The following is a 19,205-nucleotide window of genomic DNA, read 5'->3' as shown; positions in this document are numbered from 1 at the left end:
TGGGTTCAGGCAGACCTATAGTTGGTACTGGTTTTTCCAGCCAGGGAGTTCATCTCACAGCATCACTCAAAACTCCCCAAATAATCTTTAAAAATAGTTTATTTTTTAAAACCATTAAGGCAATACTGTACCCTGAAATTAACTCTTTACATTCATCAGTCTTACAGTAGGACATTCCAAACATGTAAGTTCCCATCAGTTCAGGATAGAAATTAACATACATGATCAGTTCAGTCTCCTTAAGGGAAAATGAATACGATCCAATTTTTTTTTTTTAATTAACGTTATTTTATAGCCATTTTCTAATTGCCTGGCACGACCACCAGGAAAGTGACCAAGGAGATCCCACTTGCTGTCCTCTGCATACCCCGGCTTCCCTGACCCCAGGTGCCCCACCGATCACACCCAGGGGGCTGAGCCACAGAGGTCATTTGGAGCCTACCCAGAAAAGCTCTGCTTTGGAATTGCTCCTGTTCAGTATGAAATACAAGGGGTCTGTCAGCCCCTTAACGCTTTGAGAACATTAAGGCACCAAGAACAGTAACGGACCAACACACACTAAGGAGTCACGCTCAGTCCTGGCTTTGGAAGCTGCGTGGCTCTGCCGCATGTCTGGCAAAGGCTTCCTCTGTGCCTGTGTGCCCCAGGCACAGACACGCATCAGGAAGAAGCCCACCCAGGTTTGGAACAAGTCGCCCGGGAGATTCACGGGGTCTGTGGCTTCCACTGGAGGCTGCCAGAGGAGCAGCCAGTGAGAGTCCCTGTCTCAGCATCTCTCAGATTGCAGAGCTCTTTGGTAACAGCCCCCAGGTAGTAATTCCCTGAAGAGCAGACAGCTGCTTACTCCATAGGAGAAGCTCCGCGTCTCCGGTGGGACCGACCCTGCTTGCGTGAAGTTGGCTTCTAACCTGGGTCTGCCTTGCTGATCGACAGACAGGCGTGCCTGTGCTGCTCAGATGCGAACTGATGAAGAGAACAGATTTACAGGGAGATAAATTCCAGATGGTTCAGGAGAGAAGGAGAGTTCAGACGTGTGTGCGTGCGTGCGTGGTGTCCGGGGAGGGGCGGGCCTGCGTGCGCATGCAGCTGTAGTTCTGTTGTGACATTTCAGCTTTTTTTGTGTGTTTCCAGCAGGTCCAAGAGCCAAGCTACTAAACAGTATACATCAGTTCACACTGATCTCAAAAGAATCCCAATGTTTGTTGTCAGATCCATGATTGTAGGTTAGTAAAATATTATGATTAAAAAAAAAAAAACCACAACCTCAAATCACAGTATTTAAGATATAGCTATTAACATAGTTCCTTTTACCATACAATGTAGAGGAAAAAAAGTGATTCTCGAATACAAATACTGTAACTGTAGGGCAGTGAGTGGTGTCCATCTCATGTGAGGTACGTTGTTTTTTAGGCCTGATGAAAGGACCAGACCATCTGTGCCTTTAAAAAGAAACTTCCCCAAACAGAATGATTTTTCCTGGAAAAGATCAGCTACTCGTCTCCAGGGCCTCTCTGCCCGTGGCCCCCACCTTCCGTCCCAGGAGGCAGGGCTGGTGGTGGGGTCTGGTCTGCACTCCGGCTGGCATGACGCTGTGCTGGCCACACCGCTGGGGGTGGCAGTGGTGGGGGAGGCAAGAGAGGAGGCGGCGGCTATGCTGCCTTCTCTGGGGGAAACAGGGAAGCTGTTCACATTTGACCCAAACTAGCAAACACATTTTCAAATGAAAAAACCTGACCCAGGTCTCAGTTTGCTGTTTTGCGATGTAAAAAAATTGCTATTTCTTCGCCTTTTTTTTTTTTTTTCCCAAATAATGCATTTAACAGCCACAGGGCCCCCGAGGTCCTCGGTGTTATGAGTTGCTCAGTCGAGATGTGACCTTGGCGTGGATGCAGTGTGGTCCGTCCTGTGCAGAGGATTCCAGAAGCATGTGGCTCCGTGTCTTCCAGCTGAACCACATCACGTGGCCCCCTCTTCCCCAGGGGGTTATACTTTTCCTGCCTCGCTGAAATTCTGAGAAGCAGACAGTCTAGATCTGAGGAGTCTGGGTGCCTCAAGCCAGGAAAAGGCGTGTGTTAGTGAGCCTCAGGCAGGGGGCTCTGTTCTAAGCGGGAGTAAAGCAGGAACCTGCCCCACCCCACACAGACAGCATCATGGAAAGCGTCACGTAACTCTTCAGATGAATTTGAAGACGCGTGGTCTTTTTTTTTTTTTCCCTTAGAGCACTCCCAGTACCACAGTTTAGTTCGCTGGCAGTTCCCGGAGAAGCAGGAGGGCCTCCTGTATTCCCAGTCAGACCAAGTTGCTGCCCTTGTTTTCACTCTGGTGCGCGTCCCTGGCTGAAGGTTGAGAACCATTTTCCTAATTGTGCTAAAAAATGGGGCCTAAAAAGAGATGTAAATCTCAGCTAACACTCAGACCTCAACCTTTGGAGCCTAATGTTGGATCTTCCTGGAGAGAAGTTCCCCAGAGGAAAGCGTGCCCCGGTAAAGTCAGCCGTGGGAAGGGGGAGCATGCGCAGGCGGCGGCGCGCAGTCGGCAGCACTCAGGCCGGCTGGTCGGCATTCCCCGCCACGGCCCTTGGTCCGCTCCTCCCAGCGGGGCTGTCTGCAGAGCCTCCCTGCTGCACCCGGGCTGTGCCGTCTAGAGAGCTAAGGCAGGAGTCCCCTTAGCTACCACTCCAGGCAGAGATTTCGTTGCCGAGAATCTGTCATCCCAGGGGAGCCCCATAAGCCCACTTGGACCAAGACTTAAGAACAAATACAGATACAGTCCAGTGCCTGCAGCAACAGCGCTGTGAAAACCCTCCCTGGACACCTCTTGATAGTTAAGCCCTCAGTTGGTGGCGTCTAGGGACAGTACGGTCCCCTTGCCTCTCTTGAATCGACACGGCTGCTGTGAGCTTCAGCAGCAAGCGACCCCTCCAGGGACATGTGCAGCCGGGGGTCAGGCTCAGCCACAGGGGCCACTCTGACGCACCCTCGCCCACCTCAGATGCAGGGGCCGGGAGAGCGGAAGCAAGCCACCCCCGGGGCCCAATCCACACGTCCAGGCAGTCCTTCCGAGCCCGCTGTTTCCACTCGAAGGTGGGATGACACAGCCCGACCCCCTGGAGGGTCTGAGGCCTGGAGGTGACGCCAGAGCCCGCACTGACGGCGCAGGTGGGGAGCCGGGAGCACCTGCACGTCTCCCTCGCAGCATCCGCGTTTTGGAAGCCGCGCGGGTTGAAGAGGCACTTGCTGGTTCTCCAGGGTCCCTGGAAGCCCCTACTGAAGGCCAGGCCAGTGGCCAAGTTGGTCTTAGCTGGAAGCACCTGACTCCCTAGTGAAACAATGGACTTATATTTAAACAGGACTTTTTAAGACATTCCAGAGACGAGTGTGGTCATTGGGTCAAGACAAAAAAAGCCCTCTGTCGTGCATCTGGCCGTGAGCCGTCAAAATGTGCCTGGTGTCACAGTGGCTGGAAAGGAGCCAGGCACAGAGGGGCTCAGGTGCGACTCGGGGTGGAGGCCGCGGGGAGCCGCGCTGACGAAGGCTTGCACAGAGACGCCTCTCTCTGCCCTCGCCTGCCAGAATCTCCCTGTGAGCAGGCTCCTCCTCGGCCAGCAGGTGAAGCTGCAGAGGAGGGAGGCCCTGCGTGGGCCGGTCACCTGGGCCCTCGGCAGCGAAGGCACAGAGTCCTAACCCCTGGACCACCGGGGAATTTCCAAGGCTCCCTTTAAACGATGAAATTTCCTTTAAAAATCCACATAGGCTTCCGTGTCTCAGGGTGCACACAGCAGCGGTGGGTACACAGTCTCTGAGCCCTGATCACAGACGGTCTGACTAGGGATGCGCTGAAGGCCCCAGTGCTCCGTGGATCTTAGATTTAACAGAGGCACGTGACAGCCCTATTGACGTGGCTGTCCAGCTGCAGATTTGCGGAAACAGTAGCTGCTCAATTAATAGCTTTCTCATCATCCATCATCTAACCAAGGGCCCTACCTGTGCCTGGAGCTTCTGTTCAGATCGTAGGCTGCCGTGTTCTATGCTCTTCAAGTGGAAGGAAGGGCTTGCTTTACCAGGGCCAGCTCTCAGGCATTCTGGAATTCTTTGCCTTTGATTCACAGTCACTGTTGACACCTATGCGTATATCCTCTTTGGGAAGATGCTTTGAGCCCCTCTTCCCAGAGAGCTGTGTAGAGGTCACAGGGTTCCCGGGGGCCAGGCAGGCAGTGGGCAGGGCTGTCGCCAAACTGCTCCTCTGACACTGAACGTCAGGGAGGCGGCGTCCAGGCGTGCAGCCCTCAGACTTCTCGCAGTGTGGCAGGGGCAGAAGTGAGCCCGTGGGACCCCCAACCGGAAATGCCCAGGAGGCAGAGAGGAGCGCCACTGGGGGGCAGCCAGGCGGCCTAGAGGAGCCCCATGGTCCACCTGTCCAGACAAAGGTCCCCAGTAGTCTGCGGCCTCTGGGGAGTTTGGCACTTGGTGGTAAGTGAGGGAATGAAGAACCAGGTTTAAACGATGGCTTAAGAGCGGATCAAGGTGGTAAAAGGGGTCTCGCCATGACCTGCATCCAGGACCGAGGGCAGCTGGCTCTACACTTGTTGTCTGAAGTTTCTGGAACCCGCTTCCACTGGACCTTATACTGATGTCTGCTAAAATATCACAAGCAAGAAGCGTGCTCCTTCCATAGCTCCTGTTTGAAACACTACCATATACTAAACTGGTGAATAATTCATCCATAATTTGACTATCAGTGCTTGGAGAAATCTTTGATAGTGTGACCCCAGATACTCTGAGTGGCAATGAGTGGCTCTGTTATTTCAAGTGAATTTCTTCTTATTAGCAAGTGAACAATGTCAGGTTGCTTTAAGGCCAAGGTCCTCTGTGGCTTCACCATGGGCTTCCCTGGTGGTCTGGCCGGACCCCAAGAGGACCAGATGCTCGCTGACACCGTGGATGCAGAGCCTGGGCCGGCAGTCAGCTTGTTCAATGGCAAGCATGAGCTAGGAGCTGTTTCAGATAGATCCTAAGAGAATCTAAACAGGACCAACAAGTCTTCCGAAAGCCTGAGTCTTGGGCCTCACTTTCCAAAGCCGTGTCTGTGTGAGTAGACCTGTCCCGAAACACTAGAGCGAGAGGCGGCACGCACAGGATCCAACCCAAGACCCCAGACCTCGCACGAGCCGGGCCTCCAGGCTCGCCAGCCCAGGGAGTGCCCATCTTAGGGAATAGCGGGGACACGGGCGCACCTGTGACTCAGGTTACCTCCTTTCTGACTTAGGGTGCCCCCTGACTGGCGTCAGTTCTAAAGCGGAAATGCTGCCATTCGCCTCCAGCAGGCCCTTTGATTGCATCTTTAAAAAAAAGATAAAGGCATCACCGAGCGTGTAATATGTACAAAGCCGTCCTAATCGTGAGGCTGGCTTTTTTTACGCTGAAGTCTCAGTTTTCTGTATCATAATGCTGATCGTGGAGACTTTCAAACTCAGTCCTAGCCATTCTTTAACGGCAGGTAATAAAGACCTTACAGAACCAAATGTCCCAAAGACAGAGGGGAGGGGCGTCAAGGGTCAAAAAGGCTGCCGGCCCAGGAGGCGTCCAGGGGCTGAACCAGCCAGGGGGTGGGGAGGCACTCTGACAGCTCTCTGACGGGACAGTTAATCCAAGTGGTGGACAGGACCATGTGCTCTAGACAAAACCCATAATCCACACTGCCTCCAGACTGGACTGAGGTTGAGAACTTGACCTTTAAGGCTGAATCGGACATTTTAGATTTTGGTAAAGCCACCTTATATATGTAGCTGGAAAAGGAAACAACTCTTGAAATCCTTTCGAAAACCACCAGCCTGTTGTGAATCCTGAGACCAAATGAAACCATTTCATCCCCCCACCCTGGCCCGCCCTGGCCCGCCCTGGCCCATTCTCCAGGCGAGACCCCCGGCCCCACCCCCACGCTATACAGTCACAGGAACTTTGTCCTCTCCACCCCAGGGAGCAGCTGCCACCAATAGGGGTTAAAAGGAACAAAGCTGCATATTTAGAACAGCAACACAGAAAAAGACCAAGGAGCTGCCTTGACAGAGGGGGCTTGGAGCAAGATTCACAAATAACTTGTCAGTTTGCCCATGGAGACGCGACCCTGGCCCCCAAACAGCTCGGCTCGGTGGATTCAGATTTGATAGGGAATCGAGCCGAGAGGAATGAGAAGTGGCCTACACTTCAGTCCCTCTTGTTCCTGCTGACCACAGGTGCTAGCTTAAAACAGGGAGGGGATCGAGTCCAGAGGGGCCTTGAGACATGGCTTTCTGGAATCTTCTACACACACCTGGGAACAGACTTTCCCACATACTACTCACAACCACAAAAACAGCAAACTGAAACGAAACACCCGGTGCATTTCGATAAGCTTATTGAAATCACTCTCTGACATTCTAAATCCTGTGATTCAAAAAGAGCACGCTGTCTTTCTTCGAATTCAGGAAACAGAACCGAAGTCTTCCAAATAAATATTTCGCTGCTTTTAAAATACTTAACCTTTGGAGACATCTATGTTTACAGGATTATAAAAATTAAAAAAGTGCTGATTAGTTTTCAAAATTAAAAAAGAGCACAACAGTCAAAAGGGGGTAAAAAGGGAAGAGAGACCACGTATTTTGAGGTTAATTCACTGGTAAATTCCTAACACGATATAAAGAGATCTGCATTGATTCACATCAGGCACATTAAAAATCAGACCGCTCAACACCATTCCCCTCATTTCCCAAGTCCTGACTAGTAGCTGCTTCTCACCAGCATTTCAAGACTGCACTGCTCTCAGAAGTGGTTACAAAAAAGAAACGTGGAGTAGCCTTCCGGTTACCTAGGCAGTAAACCTCCCGTTGTTCCAAGGTTTCCATGGGGGACATTTGTGCAAAGCTGCGTTGCTCCCGTCTCTCCTCTGTAGCGCCGCCGCCTCTGAAAACCCGCGAGAAGCCCCTCCCCGCGCGCGCGCCCGGGAGAAGCCCCTCCCCCCGCGCGCGCGCCCGGGGCCGTCAGTACATGTCCCTGTAGATCTCCTGCAGCAGCGGGTGCAGGGCGGCGTCCGACTCCGTCTTCTTGATCACCTGCACCAGCTGTGCGTGCTCCGTGACCAGCTGCCGCAGGTCTGCCATCTTCTGCAGGAGTTTGGGGAAGAGGAAGGCGTCGTCAGGATGGTTGTTCTGGAGATGGAGTTTGAGCACGTGCACAATCCCCTCCTGCATTTTCTCAATGTGTCCTACGTTTAGGAGGCCGGGCCGATCTACCCTCAGGAGAGAGGAGAGAGGGTGAGTGGGGTAACCAGCACGGAATGCTGAGAACAGTCTTCCAGTCTGAGAAACCAGACATCCTGACTGGACTCTGCCTTTCTTACCCAAAGCTCAGCCGCCTTTACACACGGGCCACTTGCCTAGAAGACAGAGCTACATTTTCCCCAAATCGCTGGGCCTGGGACAGACAGGAGAAATAATCGTTCCTAAATATTTCTTTTCTTTTTTTAAGTGTATTTTATTTATTTGGTTGCACCAGGTCGTGGCTGCAGCTCACGGGATCTTCCATCTTCACTGGGGCATGTGGGATCTAGTTCCCTGATCAGGGCTCGATCCTGGGCCCTCTCCACTGGCCTCGAGGAGCCTTAGCTGCTGAACCACAAAGGAAGTCCCTCTCAGAACTTCTATGACCTTAAAACCACAGCTACCTTACAGGGTGGCTGCTTCATTTAGAGTTTATCTGATGACCACCTGTCGGGGAAAACTCCCAAAACATTAGGAATAGAAGCTACACATACAACCTGCTGCTGCCGCTGCTGCTAGGTCGCTTCAGTCATGTCCGACTCTGTGCAGCCCCACAGACGGCAGCCCGCCAGGCTCCCCCGTCCCTGGGATCCTCCAGGCAAGAACACTGGAGTGGGCTGCCGTTTCCTTCTCCAGTGCATGGAAGTGAACCTACTTGTGTCTAATATGGAAAATGATATCCTTCTTCCTACATCTTCTTAGGTACTCCGTTTCAACAGTATTTAAGCAGTGTGGTTATGTCCGACACAGGTTTAATGTGGTATAAAGCACCGCTACAGGTACCGTCTAACATGTGTGGGTATGTGCACCCAGTCGCTCAGTCGCGTCCAACTCTGTGACCCCATGGACTGTAGCCCACCAGGCTCCTCTGTCCATGGGATTTCCCAGGCAAGAATACTGGCGTGGGCTACCATTTCCTTCCCCAGGGCGTGTTCCTGACCTACGGCTTGAACCCGTGTCTTATGTTTCTTGCATTGGCAGGCAAATTCTTTACCACTGTGCCATCTGGGAAGCCCACCTTCTAATATGAATCAGACGGAAAGTAGGCGGAGCCAGAAAGGAATGAGGGGATGGATACAGGCTGGAGAGGGGCTGAGGACACCTGGAGAGGGGACATGTGAGGCTTGCACCAAGAAAAGTGAGGTGGACACTAGGTGGCCTCCCCAGGTGGCTCAGACATGGACACCAGGCACCTGGGGCAGCTCAGACCATGCATCCTGCCCTTGACCCAGAAAGATCAGCCCTCACCATGTGTATTCAACAGGCGGCGCTCTCTTTAGAGTCCCACACATCACTAGGGTTTCAGAAGTGTTGCTCACAATGTGGACTTGTCGTTCTTTGGGGGGGGGGGATTGTAAAATAAATATTAGGTTTTTAAAGAGAGAAGTTTTAAAAAAGTAATAAGTGAGTCCCACTTCATAATTGTAGCCCCATCATACAGATTTCATGTATGTCTCACCAGATATTTTTCTGATCTGATTATAATTTCTTTTATAAAACTGTGGTCACACTGCTTATATAGACAGTCATGCATCACTTTCCCCACCACACTGCTTCTTGAGCGTGCAAAGGACAGTGGCGGATTACGCACGGCTGCCTTGCCACTCTGCTTTTTACCTCCACCTAACTGTGCTCAGCTGGATGGCCAGAGGGACAGACCTCGCGGAGCTGGGCCACCCTCACCCAGCTCCGTGTCTGGACTTGGGGCTGCTGCGGCCAGCCTCAGTTCCACGAGCGAGGGACTCACGGGGCACTACAGCTTCAGGCAGCAGTGGCCCCGTGGCTCTCTCTCATGGCTGGGTTGGGTCAGCTAAGTTTACAGTAGAGGGCTGACCTTCTTAGACCCAGGACGGCTATTTAAAGGAACATGAGGCTGAGCCAAAATTCTGCAGAGCCAGCTCCCCGCAAAGAGGCCCAGGTTTTCCTTCACTGGAATCCGTTTCCTCTGGCAAAGCATGCTGTGCAGTCATGCCTGTTAGCTAGCTACTGATGCTTTTCATTATGAAATCGCACAAGTATACCAACACAGACAGCAAGTGCACTGACGACCGTGGGGCACTTTATAGAATACTGTCTGCAAGACGGATACAAAATGATAAGAACAGTTATAACACGGTCGTCCCACAGTATCTGTGTGGATTGTTCCAGGACCCCTTGAGAGTCCCTTGGACTGCAAGGAGATCCAACCAGTCCATCCTAAAGGAGATGGGTGTTCATTGGAAGGACTGATGCTGAGGCTGAAACTCTAGTACTTTGGCCACCTGAGGCAAAGAGCTGACTCATTTGAAAAGACCCTGATGCTGGGAAAGATTCAAGGCGGGAGGAGAAGGGGACAACAGAGGATGAGATGGTTGGATGGCATCACCGACTCAATGCACATGAGTTTGAGCAAGCTCTGGGAGTTGGTGATGGACAGGGAGGCCTGGCATGCTGCAGTTCATGGGGTCACAAAGAGTCGGACATGACTGAGAGACCAAACTGAACTGAACTGCAACACCCAAATCCATGAAAGCTCAAACCCCTTACATAAAACGGCACATAACCCGTGCACATCCTCCCAAACATATTGCATCACCTCTAGACCACCTGTAATGCCTCAGGCAGTGTAAACAGTATGTGAACAGTTGCCAGTGTGTGGCAAATTGAAGTTTTGTTTTTTGGAACCTTCTGGAATTTTTTTTTCTGCATGTTGACTCTGCAGGTGCAGAACTGACGAGAATGGAGGGCTGACTGAATATGATGGTGTTATTATAACATATACATTGTAATATTACTATGACTATATCTGATATATAATAGTGGATATGATAATAATGAAAGTGAAAGTCACTTAGTCGTGTCCGACTCCTTACGACCCCATGGACTCTACAGTCCATGGCCGGGATACTGGAGTGGGTGGCCTTTCCCTTCTCCAGGGGATCTTCCCAACCCAGGGATAAAACCCAGGTCTCCCACATTGCAGGCAGATTCTTTACCAGCTGAGCCACAAGGGAAGCCCATGATAATAAGAGATATCACTAAATATTAATTATTAATGATCCCTAATATATTTTGCTGTTGCTTAGTCACTCAGTCATGCCCAACTCTTCGCAACCCCGTGGACTGTAGCCCGCCAGGCTCCTCTGTCCATGGGATTTCCCAGGCAAGAGTACTGGAGTGGGTTGCCATTTCCTTCTCCAGGGAATCTTCCCAACCCAGGGATCGAACCTGCATCTCCTGCATTGACAAATGGATTCTTTACAGCTGAGCCACCAGGAGAATGCCCCCTAATATACTTTATTACTGGAGTGGGCTGCCATTCCCCCCTCCAGGGGATCTTCCTGACCCAGGGATCAAGCCCAGGTCTCCTGCACTGCTGGCGGATTCCTTATTGTCTGAGCCACCAGGGAAGCCTGACATACCGCACCCTGTTACAGACCAACTATCATTCACGCAGTTACAGGTGGGACATGTCACTGTGGCACAACTGTGTCGCCGTCTTGTCACTCAGCCACTCAGTCGTGCCCAGCTCTTCTGGGACCCCATGAGCTGTAGCCCAAGAGGCTCTGCTGGGTTGCCATTTCCTTCTCTGTGGGACCTTCCTGACCCATGGATTGAACCCACATCTCCGGTTTTGTAGGCGGATAATGTGTTTTATATAAAGTAACATGAAGACACTGCCATATATAAAATAATCAAGAGAGACCTCCTGTGCAGCACAGGGGACTCTTATCCTGTAACCACCTAAATGGGAAAGTAATCTGAAAAAGAACAGATGTATGTGTATGGGTATCTGAATCACTTCGCCTCACACCTGAAACTAACAAGACTATAAGCCAACTATACTCCAGTGTAAAATAAGAATTGTTAAAAAGTTAAAGCTCTGAGACAGGAAAAATTACCTTTGCTACAATATGATCCAACATGGATCTCATTCTCACTGAATCCTGGTTAGTGTCACTGTGGGCGCTCGGACACCCTCCCCACCTGCCCCCAGCGGTGGCTCCGTGCCACGCACGTCGGATTCACCGCTGCTGGGTTCTCAAGACGGGAGGCCGTAAGTGCCCTGGCACCGACGCAAAATCAGCGACTTACCTCCGCAGCAAATGATAGCAGCCACAAAGAGGGAAATATCACTGTCGTCCAGCTCCAGTGCATTGAACTTCATTGCAAAGTCGAACTTGGGCTCCATGATATCACAGAAGGGTTTTCTTAGGCTTTTAAGGAACTCACGGGTTATGAAGCCATTCCCATAGGCTACCAACATCCCGTCTTTGTTCATCACAGAAGACAGCATCGCAAATATGGCTTCGTAAACTCCATACTTCAGCAGGGTGACTTGGTCGTTCAAGTCCAAGCTTGCAAACCCCGGGATGGACTTGGCGAACTCCGTGAGCTCGGTGACGGTCTCCACGGACGTGCACTGGCAGCAGTGGAAGATGCGGACCTCCGCCTCCTTGTTCTGGATGCCGTTGGCCACCAGCTTGGCCACCAGGGTCTTCTCGGCCATGCACAGCGTCTCCATGTCGTGGATGACGAAGGGCTGGAAACCAAGACACTGGAATAAGTTGGACGACTGGTGACAAGCTGTCTTCTTAATTATCATGAAACTGATGGGTAGCCCCTGAAGTTCAGCCGCCTGAGAAGCAACGTACGTGCAGGACACAGTCCCCGCCCTTAGACAGCCTCAGAATCGGCTGAGGGTGAAAAGACGTTCAGTAGCGGACAATATACATCAGAAAGACAGTCATCATCATCGCCTGGAACTGGGGGGGACTTCATTGCTAAGGAGGTGAAGGACCTCCCTGGTGGTCCAGTGGTTAGGATTCCGTGATTCCACAGCTTTGGGCCCGGGTTCAGTCCCTGGTCAGGGAACTAAGATCCTGCATGCCTTGCAGCACGGCCAACAGCAACAAAGTAGAGTACTGATTTTGGCAATAAAGCTCACAGGAAAGAGAATATTAGCAAACCACTCTAAATATTTGATCATTTTCTCTGGATTCCCAAATACTACTGCAATAGCCAATCATCAGAATAATTCTTTTTTTTTTTCTATAAACAATGATGGTGGTGGTTTAGTTGCTAAGTTGTGTCCGACTCTTGCGACCCCATGGACTGTAGCCCGCCAGGCTCCTCTGTCCATGGGATTCTCAAGGCAATAATACTGGAGTGGGTAGTCATTTCCTTCTCCAGGGGATCTTCCCACCCAGGAATCGAACCTGAGTCTCCTACATTGCAGGCAGATTCTTTACCGACTATGCTACAAGGGAAGCCCTGAGCTACAAGGGCTTCGAGCCCTGAGCTATAAACAATAATGGTTCATTTATTTCAGAGACTCTAAAAAAAACAAATCCTAGTATTTATTTTGGCAAAGTCATATTTAAATCAATGAAAAGTGATAAAACAAATGAAATGATCATAGTCACTGATCATTGGGGAATATGTTCTATTTTAACAATGAACTTTTGGTAAGTTGGGATTTCCTGGTGGTTCAGACAGTAAAGAATCTCCGTGCAATGCAGGAAACCCAGGTTTGATTCCTGGGTCAGGAAGATGCCCTGGAGAGGGAAATGGCAACCTACTCCAGTATTCTGGCCTGTAAAATCCCACAGATGGAGGAACTTGGCGGGCTACAGTCCATAGGATTGCAAAAAGTTGGACACGACTGAGCAACTTCACTTTCACTTGGTAAATTATTCATTACGTGCATGCGTGCTAAGTTGCTTCAGCCGTATCCGACTCTTTGCGACCCCATGGACCATAGCCCCGCCAGGCTCCTCTTGTCCATGGGATTCTCCAGGCAAGAATACTGGAGTGGGTTGCCATGCCCTCCTCCAGGGAAATTATTCATACAGTAATTCTTAATTTTTCCATTTTATGGACGTTAGAGATAACCATCCTTATCCAACACTATTGAATGAATAAATTTCGCATGTAAATACATGTAACTCAGAAAGTTGGCATCTGTGTTGAAGTAAATGGACAAGCACTGTTAAACCCTTGCTCTCTGGGGATAAACCGGAAAGCCTCACAGGACCCCCTTTCCTGGTGCAGGAGACTGAAATCTCCCCACCACTGCTCCACATTCTGAGACAGTCTCCACAATCTCCAAATGCTTGTGGCAGCTCCCTAAACGTGGCCTCACCATGTGCATCTAAACCCACCCGTCCTATCATTTTATAAAGATCTAGTGGGCTTCCCTGGTGGCTCAGATGGTAAGGAAACTGCCTTGAATGCAAGACATCCAGGTTCGATCCCTGGGCCGGGAAGATCCCCTGGAAAAGGGAATGGCAACCCACTCCACTGTTCTTGCCTGGAAAATCCCATGGGCAGAGGAGTCTGGCTGGCTACAGTCCAAGGGGTTACAAAGAGTCGGACACGACAGCGACTAGCACAGTGGAGGACAGACGAGATGGTGGGCTGTGGATTCGGAGCCAGTGTGCGCAGAAGAGATGGTGTATCTGGTGGGGCTCGGGAAAACGGGCACAGATAAACCCTGCAGCTGAAATGCAGCCAGATCTTTCTGCGGACAGGAGAAACGGCAGCCTGCGGGGGAGCTCGCTGACTCTTCCATAGGCCGGTGATGAACCAGGCTGAGGTGTTATGTTCAGTCCCCGCTGGACAAACGCTGAGTGGACGAGCAGCCCAGTGATTTTAAGAACCACTCTGCAAGTGGGCAGATCACATCACTGACAGAGCCTCCGGGCCCCACGGCATGACGTGTGCCCTTTCTGGGCTCACGAGCATCGGGATGAGCCACCTGCAGGGCACCTGTGGGGTGTACCTGGCACAGAGGCGGAGGTGCCGGGGTAATCTGACGCACTCTTTGAAATGTCTAAACAGAATTAGAATTCGCAAGATAATCTTGGACCAAAAAAAAAAAAAAAAAGATCTGATTTCGCATCTGAGGCAAGGAAGTATTTTTTAAATTATCTGTGAAGGGCTGCAAACATCCTGAATACAACACTTAAAGCCAAATTTCTAGCAATCTCAGGTTTGATGGAGAAAGACGAGAACTATCTTTTCCCAAGACTTTACAAGCAGGCCAGGCTGGCCACTTTGGGAGGGAAGTTTGGGGGCAGTTTCTCTGAAGTTAGAGCTCAGATTTAAAGTGGACTAGAAAAATATTTTCAAAGAATACCTGGCAGTGTTTCCTCAACTGCAGAAAATACAATATAAGTCCACCTTGACTTTATGCAGATCACTGACTTTTTAAAAGCACATTCAGCAGAAATAAAAATGTTCAATGAATTTTTTAAAATGTGAGTTTTGTTGTTAAAAAAAACAACAACTGGAAAAACACTGAGCTAAATGAAGTTAGGTCTTGCCAGCGTCTTTAACATAATGAGTGTACACCGTCTATCTTTTAAGAATGGGGTTAGGGACTTCCCTGGTGGTCCAGTGGTTAAGGCCTTGCAATGCAGGGGACGCCAGTTCAATCCCTGGTCAGGAAACTAAGATCCCACATCCCACGCCACTGAGCCCAAACTAGAGAGTCTGTTACCCACAGCGAAAGATCTCACATCTCAGCTAAGACCTGATGCAGCCAAATAAATATTTTTTAAAACAGAAATCACCTGCTAAAAAATTTATTAAGAAAAAAAAAAAGAACTGTTTGACTGCAGAATGCCTATTATTATTGGTAGGACATTCCATAGGACTAGCACAGACTGGCTACATAATTTTCAGGGCCCAGTGCAACATGCCAGTCACTTACTCAGAAGCGATTAAGGCTTTCAAGACGGTGACGGAGAGCATGAAACACCAGCGCAGGGCCCGCTAAGCGGGGGCGGTGTGTGGCAGGACACACACCCAGGACGCCAGCCCTGGACTAGTTTACGTGAAACATTCTCTCACAAGTGAAGACTTCGATCGTAACGAGTATTTCATTTTTATAAAATTATCAGTTGGGTTTTAGAAGGCAGGCCTCATTAACAGGCAAAATTAGAAACCATTTGGATTCAAAACAAGTGCAAACGCTTAAAATCATGTTTATTACAGCCGAAGAGAAGTTGTAGAGCAAGACCCTTGACAGTTTGCCAGACTTTATTGAGAAACATTCTCCGTTAGGCTATTTTAGAAGTCCTGGAAGCTTTCATTTACCTTTGGAATGTGCCTTTCTACTCAAGCTTGAATATGAATATATCTGATGTTCCAAGTGGTCGTTTCAAATCGATGCAGCACATCATAAAACGTTTAAACAGTACGAGGCAGAAAGCTGCCCACTTTCCCCTCAGAACTGTGCGTGCGTGCATGCTAAGTCCCTTCAGTCATGTCCGACTCTTCGCGATCCCATGGACTGTACCCTGCCAGGCTCCTCTGTCCAAGGAACTCTCCAGGCTAGAATCCTGGAGCGGGTTGCCATGCCCTCCTCCAGGAGACCTTCCTGACCCAGGGGTCAAGCCCTTGTCTTGTTAGGTCTCCTGAACGGGCGGGTGGCTCCCACTAGTGCCCCCTGGGTAGCTCCCCCCCAGATCACTCTGGGCCAAGTCCAGAAGGCTCCCCTCACGGATACTTTTTTTTTTTTTTTTGGCCACCTGAAGTGTTCTAAGAGTGTTAATGATATTCCTTATAAGAGTTCATTTCTGAAACACATTCAAAGAGCATTTTCTGTGAAAACTTAGGCAGCACCATCTTTTAGGAGAAATTTAATTGTGAGTTATTTGGTAGAATTGCTTTGGATGACATTATCTAATAAGCTCTTGATGAGGTTTTACTGCACATTTCTCAATATAAAACAGTATGTTTTTCAGCCTACTGACAACTGAACTTATAGGTATAATATTTCAACGTAGCACAGCAGGACGGACCCCAGGGTGTGGTGGGAGGGGGTGTCAGTCCAAGATCCACCATGCCTGGGCAGCTCTGCCTCTGTCTGAGCACAGATGGAGTAGCAGAGACCGTGGCCCCGAGCTGGATGCTCCAAGCTCTGGCGTGCCCTGGGCAGGCCAGGGAGACAGGGGAAGGACCACGTCTCCATGTATGCGGGGCATGGGGCGGGAAGTGAGCCCACCTGGGAGCAAACAGGGTCATCAAAGGCAGTCACTGTTCCCTGGACACTCCCTTTCAAACTGGTACCCGTGATGCTGCAGTTTGGAGGTGGGTGCAGAAGCAAGCAACGGACCCTTAGCCATATCCTGCACTCCATTGTTCCCATCCAGTGAGACCTAATCCTAGACTACTTGTCTACTATTTATTTCCTTAAGGCCGAAACACAGATTCCTCTCCCCAAGTCACTGTGTGACAGTCCTCAACTGTCCAGGTTCCCACTGGCCTTGGGTGACGGGCTCCTCCTCGGAGTGCATGGACCTCAGTGGGATACGGGAAAGATACTCTGCGGAAACCAAGTTAGTATTAAAGAAGAGTGCTTGGCTCAGAGTAAAGATGACTTTTAAGTTTGCTTTACATTCTGGAAACCCAAGGGAGAAGTAGAAGATCTCAGCAACACATCAAAAGATTCAAAGAGATAAAAAATTTGGACTACAAGATCAAACCAGTCAATCCGAAAGGAAATCAACCCTGACTATTCACTGGAAGGACTTGATGCTGAGGCTGAAGTTATAATACTTTGGCCACCTGATGGGAAGAGCTGACTCACTGGCAAAGACCCTGATGCTGGGAAAGATCGAAGGCAAGAGGAGAAGGGGACGACAGAGGATGAGATGGTTAGATGGTGTCACCGACTCAATGGACATGAGTGAGCAAACTCTGGGAGATGGTGAAGGACAGGGAAGCCTGGTGTGCTGCAGTCCGTGGGGTCGCAAAGAGCCGGACATGATTTAGCAACTGAACAACAACAACTTGGGGCTATACCAATCACTTCCAGGGTAGAAATTCAAAGGTGAAAGGTTACTTTGCTTTCACCCCCGTGATGTGGGAAGGATTGAGTCTGTGCTGGCCCAGCATGGGTGCAGCTTTACCAACTTAACGAGAGTTCACTCAAACCCTTCTAAAGTACCTCAGCCTATTTCACTGGAGAAATCACCAAAGAATGAAAAGACTCAGTAGAAAAGACGGTGGGTGTCTTCATGAAAGTAAGCAGCTTGTGAAATCCTTTATTTTCCTGTGACTGAAAGTTCCAGCTTGTAATTCCCAATAGGGATGGCTTCAAGCTACTCATTAGTACAAATTAAACCTGTTGCACCACGCTCATAGGGAAGAGGCAGAACGTCCTGATTTGCCAACCTCGGGCCATGCCCCGCTCTGAAGGCCACTCTGAGATCAGTCCTGTAACGGAGACAGAGGCTGGGCTCGCTGTGGGGTGGGGACCGGGTGGGGACCGGGTGGGGACCGGGTGGCGCTAGGCTGGGCAGGCAGGTGTCCCACAAGGGGCATTCTCAGTTGCTCCCAAGAAGGCCCAGAACTGTCCAGAAGACAGTGAAAGTACAGTTACTGACAACTAAAGGGCCCCTTCTAAGCCCGGAGATGTCATTTGCTTCTCACCAGAGAAAAAGAAGATGAGGGGTGGGCAGGAAGGGGGCACACTGGAGAGGACAGAGTATTTTTTTAGGAGCAAGGATATAAGGGCACATTTTGAGTCAGAAGGGAATGGTTTCATTTTCTGAGATTTTAAAAAAAATCACTGATACAGCTCTAGAATCTGGTAAACTATTAAACAGAGGTTTTGGGCACATTAATTACACAGTCATTATACTAACTTGGTTGCTGGGAGCTTTGAGGTGGATCAAATGGATGGGAATTGCTGTCAGGCTGAGTTTCATAGTCTCTGAACGAAAATGTTTCCATTGCATTGTCTGTCGTTGGCCTTGGGGATAAATATTTTCTCAACATTCAGAACATACCTCCTCCACCCTCTGCTACGACTCTAGCTGACGGGTTGCCCAGGGAGCCTGTCAGACCGTAACAAACAGAGCAGAGCCACCCACCGGATTGTTGTTGGTCTTCCCGGCAAGGATGACCCGGGCCTTGACCTTGTTCATGTTGAAGTTCTTCAAGTAGGCCTCATAAATCCTCTTGGCCAGAGACTTGAGATCTGCGGTTTCGGAATCTTCTAGGTCATGTTCACACGTAAGGATTTCTGCCTTCAATTTTGCTTTTTCAGATCTTGGCATTCGTCCAAAACGAATCGCTGGGGGTCAGAGGGGAGACACGGAATCATGGAAAACAGAGAAACGAAGGGCATAATGGGGAGTGATGACTAACAGCTGCAGGGAAAGTTCACACTATGGGTCAAACTGTAGGCGAACATTAGCAGGAAGTTAGAACACACTTCACGACTCAGCTTTCTCCCTGTGGAGCGGTGAGCATACTACTCACACCCCATATATCCTAGACTTTTAAAACCAAAAGGTTAAAGTAAAAATTAGCACCATCACTCACTTCATCAACAGGACTGGCTCAAGGTCACTTCATGTTATTGAGTATATAATTGACCCTTTCAATCGAGATGAAAGTGAGCCTTAGAAGGAGCTAACTATTACCTTTTTCTTTCTCAGAAGGTAGACACGCAACTCTTATGGACATTATTTTAAACTTCCTTTCATGTAGTAATTGGCATGTTTTAAAATAAAAGTAGGGGGCCTTCCCTGGCGGCCCAGTGGTTAGGACTCCACGCTTCCAATGCAGGGGGCGTGGGTTTGATCCCTGGTTGGGAAAGGATCCCACATAACACACGGCTTGGCCAAAAATGATAGTAATAATTAAAATAAGAGTATGACTGAATATAATTAAGCTTATAATATGGTGAAATGTTTGAAATGGCACACACTTCATATATATGATCTGAACATTATCACTGTGATTTCCAATTGGTTGCAAAATCTTATATCCAAGTTTCACCATTTGGAGTCTCTAACCATAATTCCAAGGGCTCTACTGGATTTCTGCGCTTTGAGACGTCCTTTTTAGGCTCTCGTGTTACAAAATGGCCTGAGTGTTAAATGCTGCAGCACGTTCATTCAAAGTACAGCAC

The 19,205-nt window shown here is 49.7% G+C and overlaps 1 protein-coding gene across 3 annotated transcripts in view; it reads right to left on the bottom strand.

The window, feature by feature from the left end:
- Nucleotides 1–81: 81 nt before the first annotated feature.
- The window catches only part of PPARA (peroxisome proliferator activated receptor alpha), a 70,813-nt gene continuing 51,689 nt past the window's right edge, over nucleotides 82–19,205 (bottom strand). For 2 of the 3 annotated variants that reach the window (XM_042247880.1, XM_042247881.2), the window contains exons 6-8: nucleotides 18,160–18,362; nucleotides 11,369–11,816; nucleotides 82–7,138 (exon numbers count right to left, since the gene is read on the bottom strand). In XM_042247880.1, coding sequence (XP_042103814.1) covers nucleotides 6,840–7,138; nucleotides 11,369–11,816; nucleotides 18,160–18,362 — 950 coding nt within the window. In that variant the 3' untranslated portion in view covers nucleotides 82–6,839. Of the gene's footprint in view, nucleotides 7,264–11,368; nucleotides 11,817–18,159; nucleotides 18,363–19,205 lie in introns of all 3 variants that reach the window. The other variant, XM_027968213.2, reaches the window with a different exon arrangement.

The sequence above is a fragment of the Ovis aries genome, chromosome 3, assembly GCF_016772045.2.
Source record: "Ovis aries strain OAR_USU_Benz2616 breed Rambouillet chromosome 3, ARS-UI_Ramb_v3.0, whole genome shotgun sequence".
NCBI classification, from domain to species: Eukaryota; Metazoa; Chordata; class Mammalia; order Artiodactyla; family Bovidae; genus Ovis; species Ovis aries.
The sequence above is the reverse complement of the archived record's forward strand: the minus strand, read 5'-3'. Positions and strand labels throughout refer to the sequence as shown.